The sequence below is a fragment of the Diabrotica undecimpunctata genome, chromosome 10 (assembly GCF_040954645.1).
Source record: "Diabrotica undecimpunctata isolate CICGRU chromosome 10, icDiaUnde3, whole genome shotgun sequence".
Lineage (NCBI taxonomy): Eukaryota > Metazoa > Arthropoda > Insecta > Coleoptera > Chrysomelidae > Diabrotica > Diabrotica undecimpunctata.
In genome coordinates, this window is record NC_092812.1 from 50,050,922 (window position 1) to 50,074,348 (window position 23,427).

Consider the following 23,427-nt stretch of genomic DNA (forward strand, 5'->3'; position numbering starts at 1 on the left):
GGTCAATTTGGAGATAAAAAAGACAAGAGTTGTGCTACTTTATCTATTTATTGAAGACGTTTCGCCTATTGTTCAATAAGCATCATTAGTTCATCTAAAAGAGTGTTATTAGCGATACATCTAATATGAAAAAAACAATTAAGTAAATGATCTTACCTTTAAAAGATCTGTAGCATTAAAATGTTATTATTGCAAAGAAACATCAAAAAATTAATATACTAAATATATCAGCAAAAATACAGAAACACAGAACGCCGGAAGATTCCCAATTTAACTAATTTGTTTTAAATTTCACTTTTGAAATTTAAAACAGATCTATTAAAGGTAAGATCATTTACTTAATTGTTTTTTCATATTAGATGTATCGCTAATAACACTCTTTTAGATGAACTGATGATGCTTATTGAACAATAGGCGAAACGTCTTCAATAAATAGATAAAGTAGCACAACTCTTGTCTTTTTTATCTCCAAATTGACCGAAAACATCCCATTCACTTACGAGTGCACATTTTTATATATATATATATATATATATATATATATATATATATATATATATATATATATATATATATATGTTATATCAATGGTATTCCGGGTTTGACTCCGCGTTAAATGTTGTTGGTTTTGATAAAAACCATTTTGACGACGTTTCGGCAAGATCTCACTTGCCATTTTCAAGTCTCTCTGGATGGTCTGCTTCTTGTCGATGTTCGATCCAGAGACCATCCAGCAGACCATCCAGAGAGACTTGAAAATGGCAAGTGAGATCTTGCCGAAACGTCGTCAAAATGGTTTTTATCAAAACCAACAACATTTAACGCGGAGTCAAACCCGGAATACCATTGATATAACATACAGCTCCCGCGGAAATATCAAAACTAACATATATATATATATATATATATATATATATATATATATATATATATATATATATATATACATACATATAATATACATAATACATACATACAGCTCAAAAGGCCCCAGAGGCCCATGGCTTGGAATTTTTCCACTATTTTACTCCATTTTCTTCTGTCCATGGCCGCAGTTCTCCAATTTGTTATCTCGTTTGTTTGTAGGTCTTCCTTATACGCTTTTAGCCACTTTTTCGTGGTCGTCCTATTCTCTTTATTTCTTCCCCTCTTAGCAGCGAGACCTTTGGCAACATTCTCGCAAGATGGCCTAACCGTCTAGGTCTGTTTGTACTGACGATCTGCCTAATTTCTGGTTTCCGGTACAGCTCTCCGATTTCTGCATTTGTTCGTCTCCTCCAAACGTCTTCATAGTCTTCTACTCCCCCGAATGTCTTTCTTAAAACACTCCGTTCCCAGATGTTCAGCATATTTTCTTGATTTTTGTTCATAACCCATGTTTCGCATCCGTACACGACCGTGGGTATGATCACTGTTCGGTATAGTCTCAATTTTGCCTCTTTTGAGATGTTTTTGCGCTTAGTAATTTGTGTAGAGCTCCGACCGTCTTCCTTCCTCTCCAAATCCGCTTCTCAATTTCTTGGCTTTCTTTCCCTTTACTTGTTAGGGTTACTCCTAGATACTAAAACTCCGTCACCTTTTTCAGCAATACTCTTTATTCTCCTTGTTAGGGCCAGTTCCCTTTAGTTCTTGCCATTAACACTACATCGTCCGCAAAGGCCAGGACTTGGCTTTTGTTGTCATAAATCGTACCTTTCGTTCGTATTCCACTCTCTCTTATTATTTCCTCCAGCAAGAAATTGAAAAGTATTGTAACCCTCGTACATCCCTGCTTTAGCCCTATTCTTTCTTCAAATTTTCCTGTTAGGTTTCCTTCTATCTTTACTCTATTGTCGGTCTTCATTAAGGTCATTTTTACTAGTCTGATGATTTTTTTCGGAATTCCAAGTACATAACATAAGTAACTTGGAGATTATCCATATACTTACTAGTACGTATGAGGAAATAAGTGTAAAAGTATATGTGAATTATAATATTTATTAACTGCCATTTCATCAATCATAACAACTGCATTAAAGCGCCAAATTTTGAGAATATTTTGGATAATTTTTAGGATATTCTAGAAAGGTGTATGAATATTCTCAGAACGCACATCAACGAAATATTCATGTTAAGCGAACTTAGAGCCAACTAACTGAGTCATGAAAGCTCAGAGTAATGACTCGACTGATTTTGAGTGAAATGAATATAAAACTTTAGGAGACGAGGTCCAACCGAGACACCAGGTAGCTAGGAGAATATGACCGTCATGATATTCGTGTTCAACTACCTCGAAAACCTCTGAGTAACAAAATTAACTCATTTTCATAGATTTTTCAAAGTTTCAAATTTTTTATTTTATAATATGCACTTGGGAAATGAATTTTCCTTATGGACATGCAATTTTGATCACCTGGACATCATTTTTGTTCACAAACTTTCCTGTCACTGAATTTCTGTTCTGAATCCAATACAAAAAGTTGCATAGCGATTTACCTTACTGCGGAAAATTGGTAGGTTTAGGGCTTTTTAGTGCTTCATTGCCTAGCCTAAAGGTAAAATGTTCTGGATGATAAATGAGCCTCCTTTCGGATTTCCGGTTGTGAACTATTTCAGGGAGAACACAATTATTACTTATATATTTACTTAATTAATTTTTTGCATAGTTCGTCTTCGAATGTTTCATCTCCTTCAAGCTTTAATACTTAGAAAACAAGGTAATAGATAGGACTGAATGAAAGAGAATAAGGGCAAAAGTAAAAAAAAATAAAAACTAGGAAAGAGCGGATATCCCACTGAAAAAGGATTGTTAAGTGAAAAAGAGCTAAAACTTCTGCGGGGTGTACAGCTTATCTATGTATGTTCAAGCAAATTGGATAGCAAGTTGGATATTTTAACCTTTTACGACCATATCTATGACTTTAACTAGTTATCTACAAAATTAACTTATTATTATTATCTGTTACAGATGCTGATATATCATGTTCCTTAAAGCAGTTTCAGTGTGCCGATAAAAAGTGTATTCCAATATTTTTTTTGTGTGACGAAGAAAGAGATTGTGAAGATGGATCAGATGAGGATCCCAAGGAATGCAAGAGTAAGTAGAATCTTAATTTCAATTTTAATCTCAGACTATTTACTGTTCTAAAAATATTTTCATGTGCTAATCTAGCAGACCACTGTGCTGTTATAGTTTAATGATATATCGATAAAAAAATACATACTTAAAAAACAATTTTCTAATTAAATTTAGAAACAAACACAATTGATCGACTCTATGTTTACTATGTGTTAATTGGTTTGAACCGCATCGCTTAGAGAACGAAGAAGAAAACCTTTAAGACAAAAGAGATAAAGTGAAACAGACGAAACAGAAAAAAGGACAGAGAAGCTACCAAAGATTCTTGAAATTGAAGAGGCAGTTAAAAACTAACGAGAAACAAATCAAAACAGAATACACCAGATTAGAAAACTAGAGGAAAATTCTTAGAGGAAGTTAGGACCCTTATAGGGTTTTAAAGCCAGAATGATGATGGTGATAATGATGATGGTCATGGTAGAGTTCTGACACGATTGTGTGTACACACTGTTGGATCTACGAAAGCCGTGTTTGAATCAACAGAATAACACTAGTATAAATCGACGCACCTGTAAAGCTATAAAGTGAGGTCTAAAATCCAGTAAAATGTTTTTTTTTTAGCCAGAAACATCTAAAAGGACTTCCAAATCATCAGATAGATGAGGCCTAATCTCGATTTTTCTTAAATACTAGCTTTCAAACAATAAGTTTGATATCTTATTTATTATGTCAGATGTCTATTTTAAATTTTTTTCTCCAGTTTCCTCCAAAGTTTCATCCTCCAATATTACTATAACAATTCACTAAATATACTAAGTGACCTAGAAATGTATTAATAATGTGTTGATGGATCTCGGTGGGCAACACACTCTCGGATACGCTTGGGCTCGCCTCTGACTATGTGGTCAATCTCCTCCTGGAGTATCTCTTTCCATGCCCTAATTAACTCCTATCGAAATGCTCTCAAAGTTTGAGGAGGATGCTCTAAATTAAGAAGCCTTCGACCTATCATGTCTCACATGTCTGACGGTAAGGTGTAAGACCAGGATCATGAAGTAATTAAGTCCTTTAGGACCCAATCTAAAAAAATTCATCATCCCATTCCACACAACATAAACTGGCAGCCTATCATAGTATATTACATAGATTAACAGCAATTCCTATGTCAAAATACAATTTTAAGACAGAATTAAATATCATCAAGCAAGTAGCAGTAAACAATGGATACAACGAATAAACAATTAATAAAATATTAAATCAAAAACTACACAAGAAAGTCCTGAACTTAGTATTTCCACCACCAGAGAAAAAACCCAGTAACTTCTGCTCGATTACATATACAGGCAAATTAATCAACAAAAATAGCCAAACACATAAAAAAGAAAGGAATAACACCAGCTTTCAGAACAAGTAACAACCTATGCAAATATATTAAAAACAACAAGAGCCAACATAAAAAACACTTACACAGTGGTGTGTACAAACTTAAATGTGGCGACTGCCCAAAAACTTACATTGGTCAAACGGGTAGAAATTTTAATAAACGAATAGCAGAACATAAAAGGGCTTTCAATAATAGAAAAACAGATTCTACATACGCACTTCACCTTCTAGATCATAATCATTCTTTTAATGACGAATTTAAAATTCTCCACATTCAAAATAAAGGCCTTAAGCTATCTTTGTTAGAATCTATGGAAATCAACAAATTAAAAAACACAGATATAATTCTGAATGACCAGCTTGAGACAAACAGTTCTCCCCTCCTCAACCTGTTTCATTAGAGACTATAAAGTGTAAACCCATGCCAAAAACACATCACTTGAGAAAGGCAATCAGCCGAAACAGCTGTAGTGATAAGAATTTAAAATAAATTTTGTGGAAGTTTTGAAAACAAAGTTTTCAGTGTTACATAAAATTGTTATTGTTACATAAAATGAATTTCCATCAAGTAACGGTCGAATCCATCAATTATTATAAATATATAAAAACTTAGGTATCTGTTGCGAAAACCAAGCTTTTACATATATTTGTGTAAATAATACTTAAGGCCTAAGAGTATCGGCGCTAAGATAAATTTTGCTTTGCGTTCATTCCACGCATAACGAAGTTTTTAGACCTTCTTGTAGATTATCAAGAGGTTATATTTGAATTCAGTATTAGCTGGGAGAATCGACTATACCTGGGCTGGGAGACTATACCTTACTAAAAATAACATAGGCTGCTCCTATTAAAAAAACATGTTCCCTCAGTTCATTCTACACACATGTCCAAAAGTTTAGAATACGTACAAATAATATATCTACGCCTATGGTGGTTTTAAACCTGTTGTTGATATTCATTCTAGAGCATTTTTAAATGAAAATGATAAAAAATTTGAATCGTTTTTGTATGATTGTGGTCACATTCAACTGATTAGCGTATTTACACATTATTTCAGTCTTTGTTTAAATTTGAATTGAGCCGTTTAAAAATGCCTAGAAACGTGATATCTCATTTTGACAGATCTAGAGTAATTGCTTTGTTACAACAGGGCTTTAGTCAAAGTTATATCGCGAATATTGTTGATGTTACTCAGAAGTGCTGAGTGTTTGGCAAAAAAACAAAGGAAACCACTATGAAGTGTGGGAGAGAAACTAGAAGCTTGGAAAAAATATGTGGAAGTAACTTTTGTTGCTCTCTGCACATATGATGACCTCTATATATAACATAATGAGGTCAACAGAAAAGAAGGAGAATGTCTATGTTTAGTCTAGAACCCGCTGGTTGCCCTCTTTTGCATTGAGTATGTATATTACCATAAGCAAATAATAAGCAATAGAACTATATGAAACTCTATTTAAAACAAGTAAAATCAATAAACAAATTACATCCATTCAATTCCAAGAAATCCTTAATATTTACAAATTAAAATATGCGTAACACATACAAAAACCATTAGGAATGCTTTACAAAGATGAATAAATTAACGTAAAAAATCAGCTGTACGGAAACTAAATATATGATACTTTAGATATCTATACATCACACAAACGGGAGTGTATTAGAATATGATACGCCACGTATGACTGGAGTCGCAAGGCAACAAAATACTTTTGTAAATTGATATAAAAAGCCAAATAATATTATAAAAATATATATAGATATACATATCAATGGTAAAAAAATATACAATTATACTGTACAGTAAATACGCTAAAAATCAATGTTTATAAATGTAAAATGTTCTTTTAAAAGTTCATATCACTACACAATATGAAATTCTTTACCCCAATGAAATGGTAGCAGCAACTACCGAAAACGATGTCTTCTTCGGGGATGAGTTTTGCGCTAGCATAATCATTGTTTCTCGGAAACGGTTGCAGCAATAAATTGTTTTTTGGCATAAAAATAAATTGTTTTTTTGGAGATTGGTTAAGATACCAATCAGCAGCCATTAATTGTCAATAAAATATGCCGCCAAGATGGGCCCTGTATTCCTTTTCCTTGCTGAGATATAGCTATGGCTATGCTAGCTCTACCGTAAAAAGTTAGCATACCCACTGTTTCTCGGAAACGGCTACAGCAATATTTTTTATCTTTCTGTTATAAATTAGCAATACATTATAGTGTTGGTCTGAATTCGGCCTTATAAAATGGATATGCTAACTTTATAGACCTGCGGTTTTTACAGATAGCTTAGATAGTTTGCAAAGAATAATGTCGCGCATATCACATATAAGTGGAGAACATAGACTTGATCTCAATACGAAAAAAAAAAACAATGGATATGAGAATCAGTAAGCACGATATATTAAATACACGGCTTTTGGTTAACTAACAACCAATTGACCTGTAAACAGCTACACATACCTTGGTACCAACAAAAACATCCAATGGGACCATTAAAATATAAAGTCAAGGGAAAAGCAAGATTAGGGTTAATAAAGATGAAGTCTCTTTTCAGAAAGCACAATTTACCACTTGGTACCAAAATCTCTATCATCAGATGCTACATATTTTGTACGGTGTTTTATGAAGTAGACGCCTGGGCACTTTCTGAAGCTTCTTTAAGAAAGCTCGAGGCCTTCAAGATGTGGTGTTACAGACACATCTTAAGAATTTCTTGGCCATGCTAGAATGGGCAAGGAATGAAGGATTATTAAAACAATCAAAGAGCGCAAATTAGAATGTCTTGGCCATGTTATGAGATATGAACAGAGATATGGCTTGTTGTAACTCATTCTTCAGGCCAAGTTATTTGAAAAGAGAGGACCAGGGAGAAGAAAGATATCTTTGCTTCAACAGCTGAAGAAATGGTTTAATACGTCTACAACTGTATTATTTCGAATAGCTTCAAGCAAAGTTAGGATAGCCATGCTGATCGTCAACATCCGGAATGGATAGACACCGTAAGAAAAAAGGAATAATCACGTAAGTGGAATTTAGAAAGCCAGAGTGGTTAAAATAGAAAGAGATGAATCACCAAACGGTAAAAGTATTGACCAACCGCGCAAAACATAGAGTGGCAACCTGCCATAGAAGTATCAATCCGTCAGTAAACAAGAAGAATTGCTTATAAAGTGGAAGAGGACGAATGAGTTGTAAATTAAAAAAAATATATATAATTACAACGTTTTAGTCTCCATTCGATTCGAACTCACCACCTGTCACTTAAAAACATTATTCAGGCAAAAAATCAAAATATCCCCTATTTCCCCACGTGGCTATTGGTTTTGACCGACATCGAAACAAATCTATTCATGCAATTTCACTAAAATGTGCATGTAACGATAACACCAATATTTTTATTATTTTTTATGTGTTCCGAGTTCAATATGTTATCTTCAAAGATAATCCCACGCGTTCAAAAAGCGCTTAATCCATTACAGTTTCTCATAGTTGTTCTAGTTTCGGTGAAGTGACCATCAATTTTGCGACAGCGACTTCCTAACATGAGGTTCTACTTAATAATTGGTATCATCTTAGCACGCTCAACATCTTTTGCAGGAACTGTTGAAATTTTTACTGTGGAAGGTTAGTTTTAGATTGACAGTATTTGAAAACTTTTTTAATGCAGTTATTGTAGAAATTGAATATTTAACTACATTTGCAATATTTGAACCTTTAAAAAATCTCCAATCCAAACTCTACATGTTCAATATTGGAAGCTTTAAAAAATATTCAAACTCTACATGTTCATATACGGAAGAATGTTCGTATTTTTTCAGAGTTGATCTTCAAAAACTACTTTTTCCTGATTTCTTTTACGAAAGACCGAATGTATAATATTTTTATGGTTGTTTTTTGTTTTATCCATTTGTTGTTTTTTTTTAGTATTATTTTACATTACATCTGTTAAATCGTTATTTGATCCTTTCATCTATGTTTTTAATCTCTTCTGTCTATGGAATGCTATGGATTTGATCCAATTTCAATACTATTATAGTCTGCTCAAATACAATTACATATACGTAAACCAAAATGTAATTCAGTACAGGTTAAAACAAATTTTATATCAAAGTTTAGGTGAAAACTAAAGATATTTTCAGGAAAGTATATGATTTATACAAGGGGATCATTGTTTAAATAATGAAAATTGGTCATTTTTGCACACAATTTACTATTTTTAACTGCTGCATTTTTAACTGGTAATTAATGTTTTTATGAAGGCTTTTACGATTCTTTTCTGCAAAGTTGAAGGAAAAAGCTTTCATTTAATAGTTTTTAAATTAAATTTGACCCTTAATTTATTTAAATAATTATAAATAAAGCTTAAAAAACAAATTTATAAAAAAATATTATATGTATTATAAATAGTCACTTTAATATTTTATTTTGCAAGAAAAGTTGCGTTATGTTAGACAAAAAAAATTTGGTTGAAAAATATTTAATAGTTTATGAGATTTTTAATTTGTTTAGTAAATGTTACTATTTTTTCATTCAACGCGGTTGTTACCGATAGAGTTATACACTTTTAAAGGTCTCATTTTTTGTTTTTGTTTCATAAATGCATGCTTTTCGATAAATGCATTGAAAAATCAAAATTTCAATTAAACTCGCCTCCAAAATTGCGTTTGAAAATTGATCCAATTTATTTATAACTTGTTTTTTTAATAACTTCATGGGTGATTAAAAATTTTGAAATGCTTTCGTTATTCGTATACCTGGCAATTTTTCGCACATTTTAAAATAAAAAGCTTTTCTATAACCATTTTTTGCCTAGATAGCTTTTCCAACTTTAAAAATTCATAATTTGTTAATCAACCCTACTACTTAACAATGCCATTTATACATACGTATAGTAAAAATTGTAGAATATTTTAAAAAATAATGATTTTTGTAGCGATTTTAAATGCAAACTTTTTGCCTGAAAAGTGGTGGGGGATGTAGATCCAGGCGTTTTAAAGTTGAACGCAAGACTTTAAATCCGCGTAGTCAGAAAAAATTGGAATATCTCCGTTAATAATGGACCATTTTCAATGTTTTTTTTTAATTTGTATTATCATATGAAAGTAATAACACTTGCATGACCCTTTGTGCAATAAATATTGTGCATGATGTATTAAATAAATACAAGAAATTCGTGGATGTAAATTTCACTAAAAACAATATCATAGTTTGTGATGGATAATCTGATAATGGTACGAAATAAGGTGAAAGATTGTGGCGAAAAAAATGCACTACTGGCCGTAAATTTAATATTGATTATAGCACCAAAATTACTGTATCACAGCGTGACTTCTGTCAATTCTAATTCTAACACACACGTTAATTTAGATCAAAAATAGCTGTAGAAGATGTTGATTTATTATTGGTGACAACTGCTAGTAATTGAGCGAAATTAGAAGTAGATAAAATGTTATTTTGGTTAGGAATGATACAGATTTGTTAGTTATTATACATCAATTACAGGCTCGTTCTTCATCTTACCAAAAATTTATTTTTTGAAAAACGAACATCGAAGGCAGACTCCAAAGGGTAAGAAACAATAACGGTTTAGCTATAATATACATAAGTACAGGGATTTACTCTATGAAATAGGCATACATTTTTACGTGTTGCGACACAACTTCTTGTTTTTTCCATCAAGGAAAGGGTCAATTATTTAGCGATTTAGACCGACAAAAACTAAAACACGTAGCAAATGCATTTTACAATTCACCTGATGAAAATGACGATTTATTTGAAAAGGGAGAACAACTTATAATTGATATGTAGAGCAACAAAGCTGATAAAAAATATGCCAAATCAGTCTTCGAAAAGTTTGGAAAAAAATCAACTATGATCTCTAAGAGGGTTGTACCAATAAAAAAAATTTAAGCTCGAAAGCGTGCCACCCACTTTAGATACAGCATAGCAACATATTTTGCTTGTATATATCAGCTGCAAATTTGGTTTAGGAATGAAAAGCCAAATCCGAGTAATTATGGATGACAAAAAAGTGACCAAGGTTGCAACCAGTACACTCTTTAGAACCACTTTTTCTTCAGAAATAATTACAAAAATATCGTGTTGTTGTACAGGTAACTGCGAAAAAAAAAATGTGGTTGTCGCAAGCACTGTTGAAAGTGCTGTGTAATACAAATACAAAACAATAAATGGATGGTAATTGAAACTTGTAATGATAGCTTTCATGAGATGAGTATGAGTAAACCGCCTGCAAAAAAACAAAAAATTGAAATTTTTAGTAAATGTATTATTAGTGTACCAAATTTCTATGTATAAATTAATAACAAATAATAAAAATTTATACACGTATATACACAATTTTTACTATACCTATATATTATAAAGCTTATAAAATTGTGTGTAAAATATTATAGTCCAGACGGTATCTGTTTAAAATAACGATTTTTGGGGTGAAGCATATAGACGCAGTTTTTTGCATAAATCGCTCCAAAATATCACCACAAATAGACCAGAGAGATAAGATTTCTCTCGGGACTGTGACTAATCCAGATATCTGACAATTTTTTTAGTTATTATAGACCTATATAAAGAAAATCTATATGTTTTCCGCATAAATTTCGGCGTCTTTTTTTAATTATTAACAATTTAGTGTAAAACATGCCATTTTTCGATTTTGTGCTTACAATTGAAAAGCTTAATATTTGAGGTAAAATTACAAAACTTTATCTTTTAAAACATAGAAAAAGCTGTAAAATGGCGATTTTTAAAAGTTGTAAAATTAATTTGTTGCTTCAAAAGCAACTAGCCGGGACTAATGAGAGGAATCCAATTTAACCTACGTAATATTTTTTCACCCATTTTTCACTAATTTATTACCACCCTAATAATTTTTCACCACCAATCCAACCTTAAGGGGAGCAATTCTGCGCGCATAAGGTTCAAGCTAGCAGAATTCGGAAAAAAAACTTTTAGCCTATGGCGTATGTTTCATCCATTTTTCACTAATTTATTACCACCCTAATAATTTTTCACCACCAAACCACCCTTAATGGCAGCTATTCTGCTGGCTTAAGGTTCTTTTTTTTATTGGCTTTATGGTAAATACCCACACATAATTAAGGTTAATTAAGGCTTAAGGTTCAAGTTAGCAGAATTCAGAAAAAAAACTGTTTGCCGATGGCATATTTTTTACCCATTTTTCACTAATTTATTACCACCCTAATAATTTTTCACCACCAAACCACCCTTAAGGGGAGCGAGTTTGCTGGCTCAAAAAATTGTCAAAAAATATGGTTCACATTAAGACTAATAGTTGCGAATTGAGGGGGAACCCACAAATCTAGGGCGTTCAAAAAATGAAAACGAATCTTCAAACTATTACAATAAATTGTTTTTACCCTCTCATCTACTCAAATGATTTTAATTTTTCTTTTTTAATTTATATGTACTCTTTTGTACATGGAAAAAAAGTAGGGGCATAAAAGAAAAATCGCGTGTGTTCCTGTTTCTTTGCTTCGTTTTTGAAAATATTTTTGTCAAAAAAAATTATTTTTAACTTTAAAAGGTGACATTTCGACAGGAAATTTAATTTTGAACAACTTTTCTGTAGATGTGCCTGTGTACAAAAAGTGCATAGAATTCACCCAAATATACCCTAGTGCATAAGGACTAATTCATCCCTTTCTCAAAAACGCAATCCTTTAAATGGTAGCACTCCGCGGTTTTTTCATATTTGGGGGTCCATTTACCATACGAAACAATAAAACCCCTTTAACGTTGTACTTCCTTTTGTTCTTAATGCTGTTTGTATATTGAAAAATGAATCCAGCAGCAACTCTTGATTTTCCAGAACGTACTCCACTTACTGTACGAGATAGTGCAGTGTCGCTTCCATAGAGTATTCTGCTTCATACCCATATTATCCCTTATATACCGGGTTTTCAAGTATTTTACTAGATCAATATTTTTTTCTTTAGTAACAGACAAATCAAATTTGTCAAATTATTTAATTTATGTTCAACATGCTCGACAAGCAACAGGATCTATACAGTTTTCCAAATTTATAACATTTATTAAGCGTTCTTTTTGAAATAGAAGTCCAGGTTCATATTTTTTGTTAGTGTATATACACTTGCATTAAATCTTATGAATATAAAGTAATTACCTACCAGGCTGTCGATCGATGAAATTAACCTGCTTGTCGACTGAATATCCGATGAATACATCAAACGAAACATGCATTTATTACGTAGATTTAAAAATAAAAACTGAATTGACATGCATTCCTAGTAATTGGTTTGTTATGGTTTGAAGCAACTTTTTTAACTATCTTGATTGATTTAAATAAGAGAATGAATACTTACTTAATTTAATTTGTTAACCAGCTGACCAATTACACGAAATAATCGGTCAGTTTAAACAGTAGATGGTAATTAACCATTTCTAGCTTTATCAATACTTAAAAATATATTTGCGACTGAGTGTCCCTGTGTTAAATGTTTATGCTTGTACACAGATATACATACTGATCTCAAAATGTTTCATTGTGCCGAGTAATGGATGATGATGAAATAGGAAATACTGAAAGATAATTAGAACACAGACTGTAAGAATGACAAGCTATTGAAGAAAACGATTTAATATAAAATTAAAAGAATTTTATATTAACACGAAATAGCTCACGAAAGAAACACATCTATTCTGTACATAATATCATATTATATGTGCAGTTATTGTGAATGTTAATGTTCTTCCAGAGTTCTTATTGATCTTTTAACGCTGCTTCTTCATATTTCTTTGTTTTGGATTGCTTGTATTTCATTCGCTAAGTTTATATCTAGCAGTTTCTCCTCTGTGAGTCCATCCGGTTAGTGATTGCCATCTCCTTTTCTTTCACTTCGGTTTTTCCTGGACCAGTAGCATCTTTTTTGTTGTCATCACCTAAGAAGATTAATATCCCTGTAAATACAAACCTATAGAGGCGCCGTGTGTTGTTAACTTCCTCAAAAGTGTTTTCCTTCGGATTGTACTACTGCTATAAGATTTGCTGCTATCTGTTGTTCTAATGGTTCAAATTTGCAGACATAACTGAATATTGGAATATATCGTCCTATACCAGAGTTACTCACAGTGTCCTCCGCGGAACCTCGGTGCTCCGCAAAGCTTTCCGGTAGGCATCGAAATGTTACACATACCACCGTTCGATCCCGGACTATAAACAATCGAATGACTTTGGTTTGTCGCGCCGCTTCTCGTTGGCGCGTAGTTCGGCGAAAATCGTCTAGCTGCGCGAAGTTTCTGGGAAATTAGAGATGGTTGTATAATATAAAATAAGGATTCTTTGGCGCAGACAATTACTTAAGCGTACGCAAAGTTTAGTCGTACCACTTTCAGTATTTTATGTTTGCTTGTGTTACTCGTAGTGGTTGTAAAGTCTTGTATTTCAGAGGCACATCAGACGTAAGCATGTAATCATTGTTCAAAACAATTTCACTTAATGTTTTTTTGGTGCAGAGTTCGTAATGAATATCCTCAACTTGTCACAGAGGCTTTAAATGTTCTTCTGTCGTTCGCAACAACGTACTTATACCGGAATAGACTAGATGCCGAACGAGATATGAGAATTCAAATTCATTCTATCAAATCAGTCATTACCCAGTTGATGAGTAATAAAGAACAATTTTATGCCCCCCATTTAAAATGAACTTAGTTTTATCATTTGCGACTTACTTAGTAAGTCTTACGTGTCTACCTTTTTTGGTATGATTTTATTAATAACAGTACAGATACAACTGGTTTTATTTTTAGTTTAGGACGTTAGGGTTTAGCAATTCGTTAAAAATTTAATGTTTTAAAAAGGTTCCATCACCAAAACAGTTTAAGAACCGCTGTACTAGACTGATCTTATTATATTCTGTAGCATTCTTGTTTTTTTCGTATTTTGGTAAAGTTGGACATGGCTGCTCTCTCCGTCTGAATACGTTGTCGAATTTTCTCTGTTCACATTTCCCTTCGTTATTGACGTATTTCTTGCCAACTGCCTTAGGAATTTTTGGATTTTAAAAACATAATCTTACTTACTTGGTTCAAAATTGTTTCGCAAATCTATCATAACTGAAATCTTAGCTACTTCATAAAAATGTGGTGTCATTATTTTATTTCACGGTGGCTGAACATATTTTTATAGAATTATTTGTTTATTAATTGTTCTTCTTCTTCTCGAGTTTTTGTAATAGGAATTCTTGTAATAGTAATAATCTTAGCTCTAGGTTTAAAATTATTCTAAGCGCGGAAATCTTTCGAAACATATATATATATATATATATATATATATATATATATATATATATATATATATATATATATATGTGTAGTACTGAGAACCGTTGATTAGAAGACTAGAATGTGAGCTGAAGTTCATTATTGAATAGTGATAAAATATACTTTGGAATATGCCTGTGATTGAAAACGAATTAAGACCAAAATGGCTTGGATTAAATCAAAATCGTGAGTCGTCATAATCAGCTTATAAAGACGAACGCGAACGACGTATAGAAATCATTAATCCCACCGTCGCAAATGAAGGCGGTATATACTGTAGCCAATCTCCTGATCCATTTTGATCTTTACTTTGAAGATGCCTTTATCTATTAACTTAAATTCTATTTTATACTTTGTCCATTATAAGCTTGACGAAAGACTGTCTCCCCAAAGTTTCTTAAACGCTCAATTGTGTGTCTTACCGGGTAGCTCTACCCAAGTACACACACACACACACACACACATATATATATATATATATATATATATATATATATATATATATATATATATATATATATATATATATATATATATATATATATGTATATATATGTATACAACTATTTGGGTATGCAGTGGAAGACAGAACAAAAAAGTATCTTTTTAGATGACCAAACTTTCGCAAATCTTTATTTGCTTCATCAGAGTGCTTCACTAAGCTAAATTAGTACAAATTACAGAATAAAAAATTGTTTTGTATCTTACACTAATTGAGGTTAGTTGTTAAGGTGTTAAGAAAGTGGAATATACAACTCATCTGGCTCCTACAGATAATAGCGAAAACTATCCAAAAAATTTTTTGGTTTAAAAAACCTTTTTACACAAAACACATATTTAAAAAACTTTTGCAGACAAACATTTAAGTAAAATTATCACAGACAATGTAGTCATATTACAAAAATTCTAGGTTATACATATACTTAATCAGAAACCAAACAATTGGTTGTGAATTCATAATTATTAACTTGAAACAACAGAACTTTAGATCTTAGAATGATAATATATGTTAAGTTAATAGTATACCTGATAGGCGCTGGATGTTCTAAAAAAGAAAAGGCAAAAAGACTTTCAGACATTCAGACATTTTATGAAGTATTGAAGTATGAATTGTCTTTATTAATAGATTTGTAGTTATCTAGAGTTAACAATAATGAGCATAAGTTGCTCAAATTGTTGGTATCTCTCTTTTTATTAATGGTTTCTTTCTCTTGAAACATGAATGCCATCTCGAGAAACAATCTTTTTGAATAATTACTCTACCTGGATAGGATTTTTACATTTGGAAAATCGAAAGAGTATCCTGTTGTGTTAGTATGTGTGGCTAGGGAACATCTATCAGGGTGTAACCTAATGTTAATCTTTGTGACGAGTCAAACGGCTGGAAACTTGTTAGGAGGTGTGTGTTAGGAGCAACTCTCTCAGTTGCTATCATCAAGTCCTCGTAAACACTTTGTCTCAGGACCAGCAACTTCATGTAGAGTCGTACGTTGCCATGTTATCAAATCCACTGGTAACTTTAACATCTTAATACATAAGATCAAATAATGTAAACCTAATTTTAACCTACAACTTTTAACGGGTTCTTACCCAGATATTTAGTGGCTTTAAACATGTATACCTAGACGGTGATGATGGAATATGGATTCCGAAAACGTTCTGTCTTTATGACATAGCCCGATTGGTTTTTTTTTAATTATATACCTTTTATAAAGTATATTATATGTTATATAACATAAGTATATTATATACTTATGTTTATATTGTCTTTTTACTCCCCCGAAAAACCATTATAGAAAACCTATATTTCTAAAAAATCCTATCCCGTATGGAAAAATAGCGTAAAAATTATATGTGTGAAAAAATGGAGTATGAATTATACGTTACATGATGAGGTGATTATTTTTATTTTATTGAATCAAAATAGATAGATCTAGCGTCGACCAACTGTTTACAGCCAAACAAATACTATCCAAAGCATGGGAATATGACATGTTTACAATATTTTTGTAGGCTTTAAGCAAGCCTATGATACAACAGATCAATAAATAGCAAAATTAATAAGACTATTGCAAATGAAAATGGCAAAGACCAGATGACCGATGTGTTTATGATAACGCAAGGACTAGAACAAGGCGACGGATTAGTTACAACGCTCAATCAACGATCAATAAATAGCAAAATTAATAAGACTATTGCAAATGAAAACGGCAAAGACCAGATGACCGATCTGTTTATGATAACGCAAGGACTAAAACAAGGCGAGGGATTAGTTACAACGCTCTTTAACCTTGTTTTTGGATTTAATATAATTACATGGTTGACGGTGAGCAGATATAAAATACTAACGAAGAACTCTACCCAATTGGCAGCGTACGCAGATGATATCAACATAAAGAGCGGACAAAAGATGCGGCGTAAGAAACTTACTTTAAATTGAAACAAAGTGCAGAAGTTGTAGGTCTAGCAATAAATACAAATAAGACACAATGACTGGTACAAAACAGATTGAAAAAGCAACTCTCTATAGATGAAATAGAACATATAGAACACTGAACAGATTCACGTACTTAGTAATAGACCTGGTTGCGAATAATGAAGAAGAACTGAAGTAAATATAAGACTTATGATGGCAAATAAAGCCAATTTTGCCATGGGCCACATATTAAAATCACAAGATATACACCGGAAAACAAAACACCTAAGTAAAAAAAAGCTGAAAAAATCTTGTACAGGTGTTTGAAGCCTCTACGAGTAAACCGTCGGATTTCAATACGAAGTTCTAACTCAATTTTAGCCCTTATGTCTTTTTGTGTACTGAAATGTTCATATTTTAAGGTTCAAGGTATTTTGTTGTTGTTTTTATCAGGGTTTCTTTAAAATAAATCAATAAATCGTTGCATTTATTTACTAAGTTGAAAAATATTAATAATTAACTAATTAATTAATAATTATTATAAATTAATGTTTTAGTCTTTTTTCATTGTCAATGAGTTTATAATGGCTAGTAAACATATGTTAAAGATATCCAGTATTACTGAATTTTTCAATAATGACAACAAAACTACTATTAACTATTTATATTTAGCGTAGTCCATTCCGTACATATTTTCAATATTTTTTTGTATATACTGTTTAAAATATTTCGGTAGGAGTGTTATTTACAAATACAAATAATAAAGTTACATTAATGTAATGTATTTAATCAACAACAAATAAATATACAGGTACAACACTTACAACATTTTTTTTAAATACATTAAAATACACATTACGTACTTATAACCTAATTAACAAATATTCAAAAATAAAAACTATTCAACAAAAAACATCGTAGAAACATCGTATACCAAACAAATTAGATAAAATATGTTTATTTCGTAAAATACACATAATAAGAAAATGAAAAAAATGAAAATCAGAATCAAAACTTATAGTTCATTTCTTACTTTTGTTATATATTGACGAATCCATTTTTTTTAACAATTCATCGGGAATATTAAATTTGTAGCAATTGTCATGTTTAAACAATACTTGGCTATGTAATATTCCGCTTAAAATCTCAGTTGATAATTTATTTCTCATTTTATTTTCGTTAAGATTTATTTTGGAAAATATCCGTTCAACATTTGCACTTGAATGTGGCAGACTAAACAAGCAAAAAACAAAGTTGGATAAGGTCGGAAACATAGGAGAATCATCACCAGTTTTCAATCCTCCAATTTTTACCCAAAAATCTTGCACACTTAAATCTTTATATTCATTTAAATTAAGATTTCTTAAAGTACGCCATTCTCTATCTATTTCATTTAATTTATCAATTGTCAAGTTGGAAAAATGGAAGACTAAAGGTCCCAAAGAAGTATGTTTTTTCGATATTACTTCATCTGGTGAAATGAGTGACATATATGTTTTAATGTTGCCACAGTTTTATTTGTATTATCGAATCTTTTGTAAATCTGCGAACAACCTTCTATCAAAAAATCTAAACACTTCTTTCTGAAATCAAGTAAATCTCCCTCATTTAATCCATGCTCGTTATTGTGTATAGCACCGGTTACATAGACACCTAAATAAATATTTTTTATTTTTAGAAAATAATGAGGATTTTGGTATTCTATATTTTCAAAGTTTTATCTAAATAATCCCTTTTTAAGTAGCAATCTAAAAGTGTTCTTAAAACAGTTTCAATTCGTTTATATAGAATGTGTATTTTAATACTTTCGGTTTGCATTTCTAGATTTAAATCCATAAAAAGGGGCAACACAAAGTTTAAAAAATGTAAGTATAATATAGTAGAAGAAGGATTTTGAAGAAAATTTAAAATATTCTGTGCTTGAAGACCTTTTTTATTGAAACATTAATCTATAAAATATAATTTGAGAAGCCCCTGAAGAACTTTCATAAATATTAATTTTATGAGATAAAATATATCAACATCTTAAAATAGGTAAACATAAAAACATACCTTATAGGAATAAAAATAAATAAGTACTTACCTGTTGTAAAGAAATCCTATATGTTGAATAACTTAAACACAAAGGTACAAACGAAACACAAAGGCACAATCGATACAGTTACATGGAATTAGCAGAGAAAGTTAGAGAAAGAGAATCCGGAAACCAAAAATTGACCGAGGCCAATAGCCAATATTTACTATAGCCCAGGTGGATCCCCGAAGTAATTCGCAGTTCGTAAAATACCACCACTCTAGTCACCGACGGAAAATTACATTACAATAATTACGATTTCCAAGTAGATATGTGCAATTTTGTGAAGTTTATTAAATTCAACAGATTTTTAAAAATAGTCTTACAAATATTAAGAATTCCCTAGATTTTTCATAGATTTGAATAAAAATCCCTTTTTCCCTAAGCTGGCTCAAAATTCCCTAGGTATAGGGAAAATTCCCTAGGTCTGGCAACCTTCGAATTATTGCACTATGCTGCAGCAGTTACGGTGGGCAAGACACGTGGTTCAGAAGAATGAGAACAGAAAGGGAAATCCCCAGGAAATTATTAAACGCGAGAATGCAAGGAAAATACCTATTCGAAGACCAAAAAAGAGATGGAGGATGGAGGATGAAGTAGATGAGTATGCCAAGATGCTCCTAAAAATACGTTCATGGAAAAGAACAACAGTAGGACCAGATCATTGGAAAAGCTTGTGATCCATTGATATATTTCTTTTTTGTTTAGTATGTATATGTTGTTCTAGTTGCAGTATTGTAGCTTACTTTTCTCGTATGCTAAATCTCCGATTTCGAATTTTTGCGACTTGTAGTATGTTACGTTCTATTTTTGTGCCCACAAAAATTATAATTTTCTAATGTTCTTTTTAACCAGACGGTGTCAGCTGTGTTTGTCATAGCCTTGGATTTACATCAATTTTCTATCTGTTTTTGTATAGTTTTCAGAAATAAATTGTTTCGCAAAAAACCGAAATATGATATAAAAGACTCTTGATGATCTAACTGTAAATCGACGAACCCTATATTTTTGCTAACATATCTCAGTGAATAGAGAAGGGAAGTTAGAATTTGCAAAAGCTCTTCGATTTAATTAAAATTTACATTATGCTGCACAAACGCAGACAAGTGTGTACTTACAAAAAGGAATTTTTTGTCGTTTAAAAGCTCTCTCGCAAAAAAGAAAGGTTTTGTAAAGCAAAAATGTTGGATACAGTTAATATTGTTTTTTCTTTTTGGTACATAATTTCACTTTAAAGAGTGTCAAAGTTATTTTTCTAGTTGTTTTGAAATAAAATTACTACTTTTTGTGATCATTTACACTTTTCTCGTTTCAAGTTATTTTATATGTACGAGTAGACTCTGAATTTTAAATGTTATGTTAAACTTTCTTCTAATGGGTTCTGTAACCCGAAGTTTAAGGAGTTAAATTGCTCTTTCCATTTTTTATTTGTGTTGCAATATGATAATTTTTTTTAATACTTATAAGTATCACTGAGAATGGCAAATAAACTCAGACTCAAAGGTAAAACATCAAAATGATTTTCAATAATGACAGAGAAAAATAAAATATTGCCGATCAATTTCACACTTCCTCCTAATAAAGACACCGATATTTCACACCCATCCAAATATCTTTAATAATTAACAAATTCTATCGAGAATTGATTATTTTCCACTATAGACCAGGGAAATTAGCAAATAAAAAGCCTTTTTCGTGAAACTCTTTGATAGAGGTATCTAACAACTGCTTTTGCAAACATGCAATAGATTAAACGTCATTTTTACTTACAAAAAATCTAAGGTCGCTATTTGATTTTAAATACTAAAGGTGAAGACCTGTAAACTATATGGAAAAGTGACACAATTTTACTAAAAATCGGTAGAAAATTGTGAAAACCAAAAGACTTTAATTTCGCGTGATAATAAGGACAATATAATACTATGTATTCAGCTATAAAAATTACAAAAAGTTTGACTTACAGTTATTGCAAAATTGAAATTGTTTATCCCAAAAAGCTTTTATCTACAACGTTATTATGCGTAAACTATTGGATCAACATGAATTCTAAAATCACCAAATTGAAGAGAAAGGCTTATTTTAAAATAGCTTTACAAAAATGCTGTGACTTTAAGCTTTAAACATTTAAAATAGCTCTTGGAACCCGAGCCCTTTTTTTGTTTCTCGATTTTACTATTTTAGAAACTGAATTCATAATTTAAAATTTATAAAAGTCGCAATATCTCCGGTTCTAATCAACGAAAGTTCATGTTTGGTTTTTAAATTTGGGGTACCTCTTTGCATATATGATAAAATTCATTTAGTTGTGAATTGTTTATTTAACCGAGTAATTTGTTTAAACAATTAAATAAATAATGATTTTGCAAAATTTTACTTTTCTCCTATTATTATTAGTAGAAAAGGTTAAGACATGATAGGTAACTTAAATATTTATATATTATAGTTATAATTAATATCTTTTAAAAATAAATTTTTCAAAAAAAATATTTTTTTAGTTGAAACTCAAATCTATACGTGTTAATTTTTCTTGAATTGTGTGTATCATTTTTACAGTACGTTTTATTGGTTGAAAAACATTTCAAATACTTATATTTTAAAAAAATTAATTGGGATAAACTTTGCATAATTATACATAAAAATAGTAAAATTATACAAAGTTATAATTAATATATAGTTAATTACAAATTTGAATTATACAAAGTTTATAAAAATTAATTTGTGTAAAATATATTTGTTGTTTTTGAGAAAAAGTAATTGTAAAAATAATAAGTATAATTCATGAAAAATTAACACATATATATATTTGATTTTCAAATGAAAAATAATTTTTTGTAAAACTTATTGTTAAAAGATATTATTTATAACTATAATACATGAATATTTAAGTGGCTTATCATTTCATATTTTTTTCTAGTAACAATAATAAGAGAAAAGTAAAATTTTGCAAAATCAATATTTTTTTTTGTATCTATTTGAAAAGAACCTGAGATATTGCGACTTTTGGAAATTTGAATTTATGAATTCAGTTTTTGCGTTTTCCAGTTCAGATAAAACCCTTTATCTTTGGCGCATCATAGACGGCTCATTTTTAAAGGAATCGTTTTTAATTTTTTTGTCTAAACTTTTAATCTTTCAAATGGTTGTTTTTAAATTGCTTATTGTTTATAAATAAACCCCGGTGAATTTTTGAAAAAAAAAAGGACTAACTCGGGTAGACTCAACAGTTTACGCATAATAACATTGTAAATAAAAGCTTTTTAGAATAAACAATTTCAATCGTCCAAATTGAAGTTTCTTGTGCATTTTTTGGAAAGTTATTAATAATTTTCAATTAAGCAACAAATTAACAAAAATAACTTTAAAACCTCCCATTTTAAGGGATATTCTATGCTTTTTCAGTAAAATTGTGTCACTTTTCTGTATAATTTACCAATTTTCATCGGTATTTAAAATCAAATAGCGATCTTACATTGTTCATACATTGTTTATAAGTAAAAAATGACATTTAATCTGTTACATATTTTGTTTATTACACATTGTTATCTCCAAAATTATCAAAAGTAGTTGCTAGATGCCTGTATTAAAGAGTGTCATGAAAAAATCGTTGTCATGGACAATCATTTTTTGTTAAAATCATTGTTAGCAGATTTTTTTGTTTTTAAAATGAATTTTCTTTGGAGCAGCTGTTTTGGACTCTATTATATAGTGGTAAGTTAAATATCTATTGGTGTGGATTGGTTTTCCGTAGACTTTAGTTATATATCCTTTATCCTCCTTTGTGATTAAGACATTCAGAAATGGTAATAAGTTTTGTTTTCCTTTTCCATGGGAATTTGATTGATTCTTCTTTATAGTTAATGTCCATCAAACATTTTTTAAAGCCAAATAAACACATCATCTGTGTATCCCCACCATACTGTTCGTTTTTGGTCACCAAAAATCAAACAATCTTGTTTACAAAAATTTGTATAATTGAAAATAGGTGTCACAACTCATTACAACGGTATGGACCTTCCTCCTTTTTATTAATTGATGTGAAAGACCCAGTTTCCATTTTGTTAAAGTTGGCTTCCAGGAATTTGTATATGCTCATGTCTAAATGTTGGATTAGATGTGTGTTGTTCTTGAGAAAACAAACAAAGGCAATGCCAATTTCCTCACATAACT

At 30.9% G+C, this 23,427-nt stretch overlaps 1 protein-coding gene across 3 annotated transcripts in view; it reads left to right on the forward strand.

Moving 5' to 3' along the window:
* LOC140451797 (low-density lipoprotein receptor-like) overlaps positions 1 to 23,427 on the forward strand; it is a 183,431-nt gene that overhangs the window by 58,304 nt on the left and 101,700 nt on the right. For 2 of the 3 annotated variants that reach the window (XM_072545654.1, XM_072545655.1), the window contains exon 2: positions 2,948 to 3,076. In XM_072545654.1, the coding sequence (XP_072401755.1) occupies positions 2,948 to 3,076 (129 nt within the window). Of the gene's footprint in view, positions 1 to 2,947; positions 3,077 to 7,941; positions 8,075 to 23,427 lie in introns of those variants that run through there. The other variant, XM_072545656.1, reaches the window with a different exon arrangement.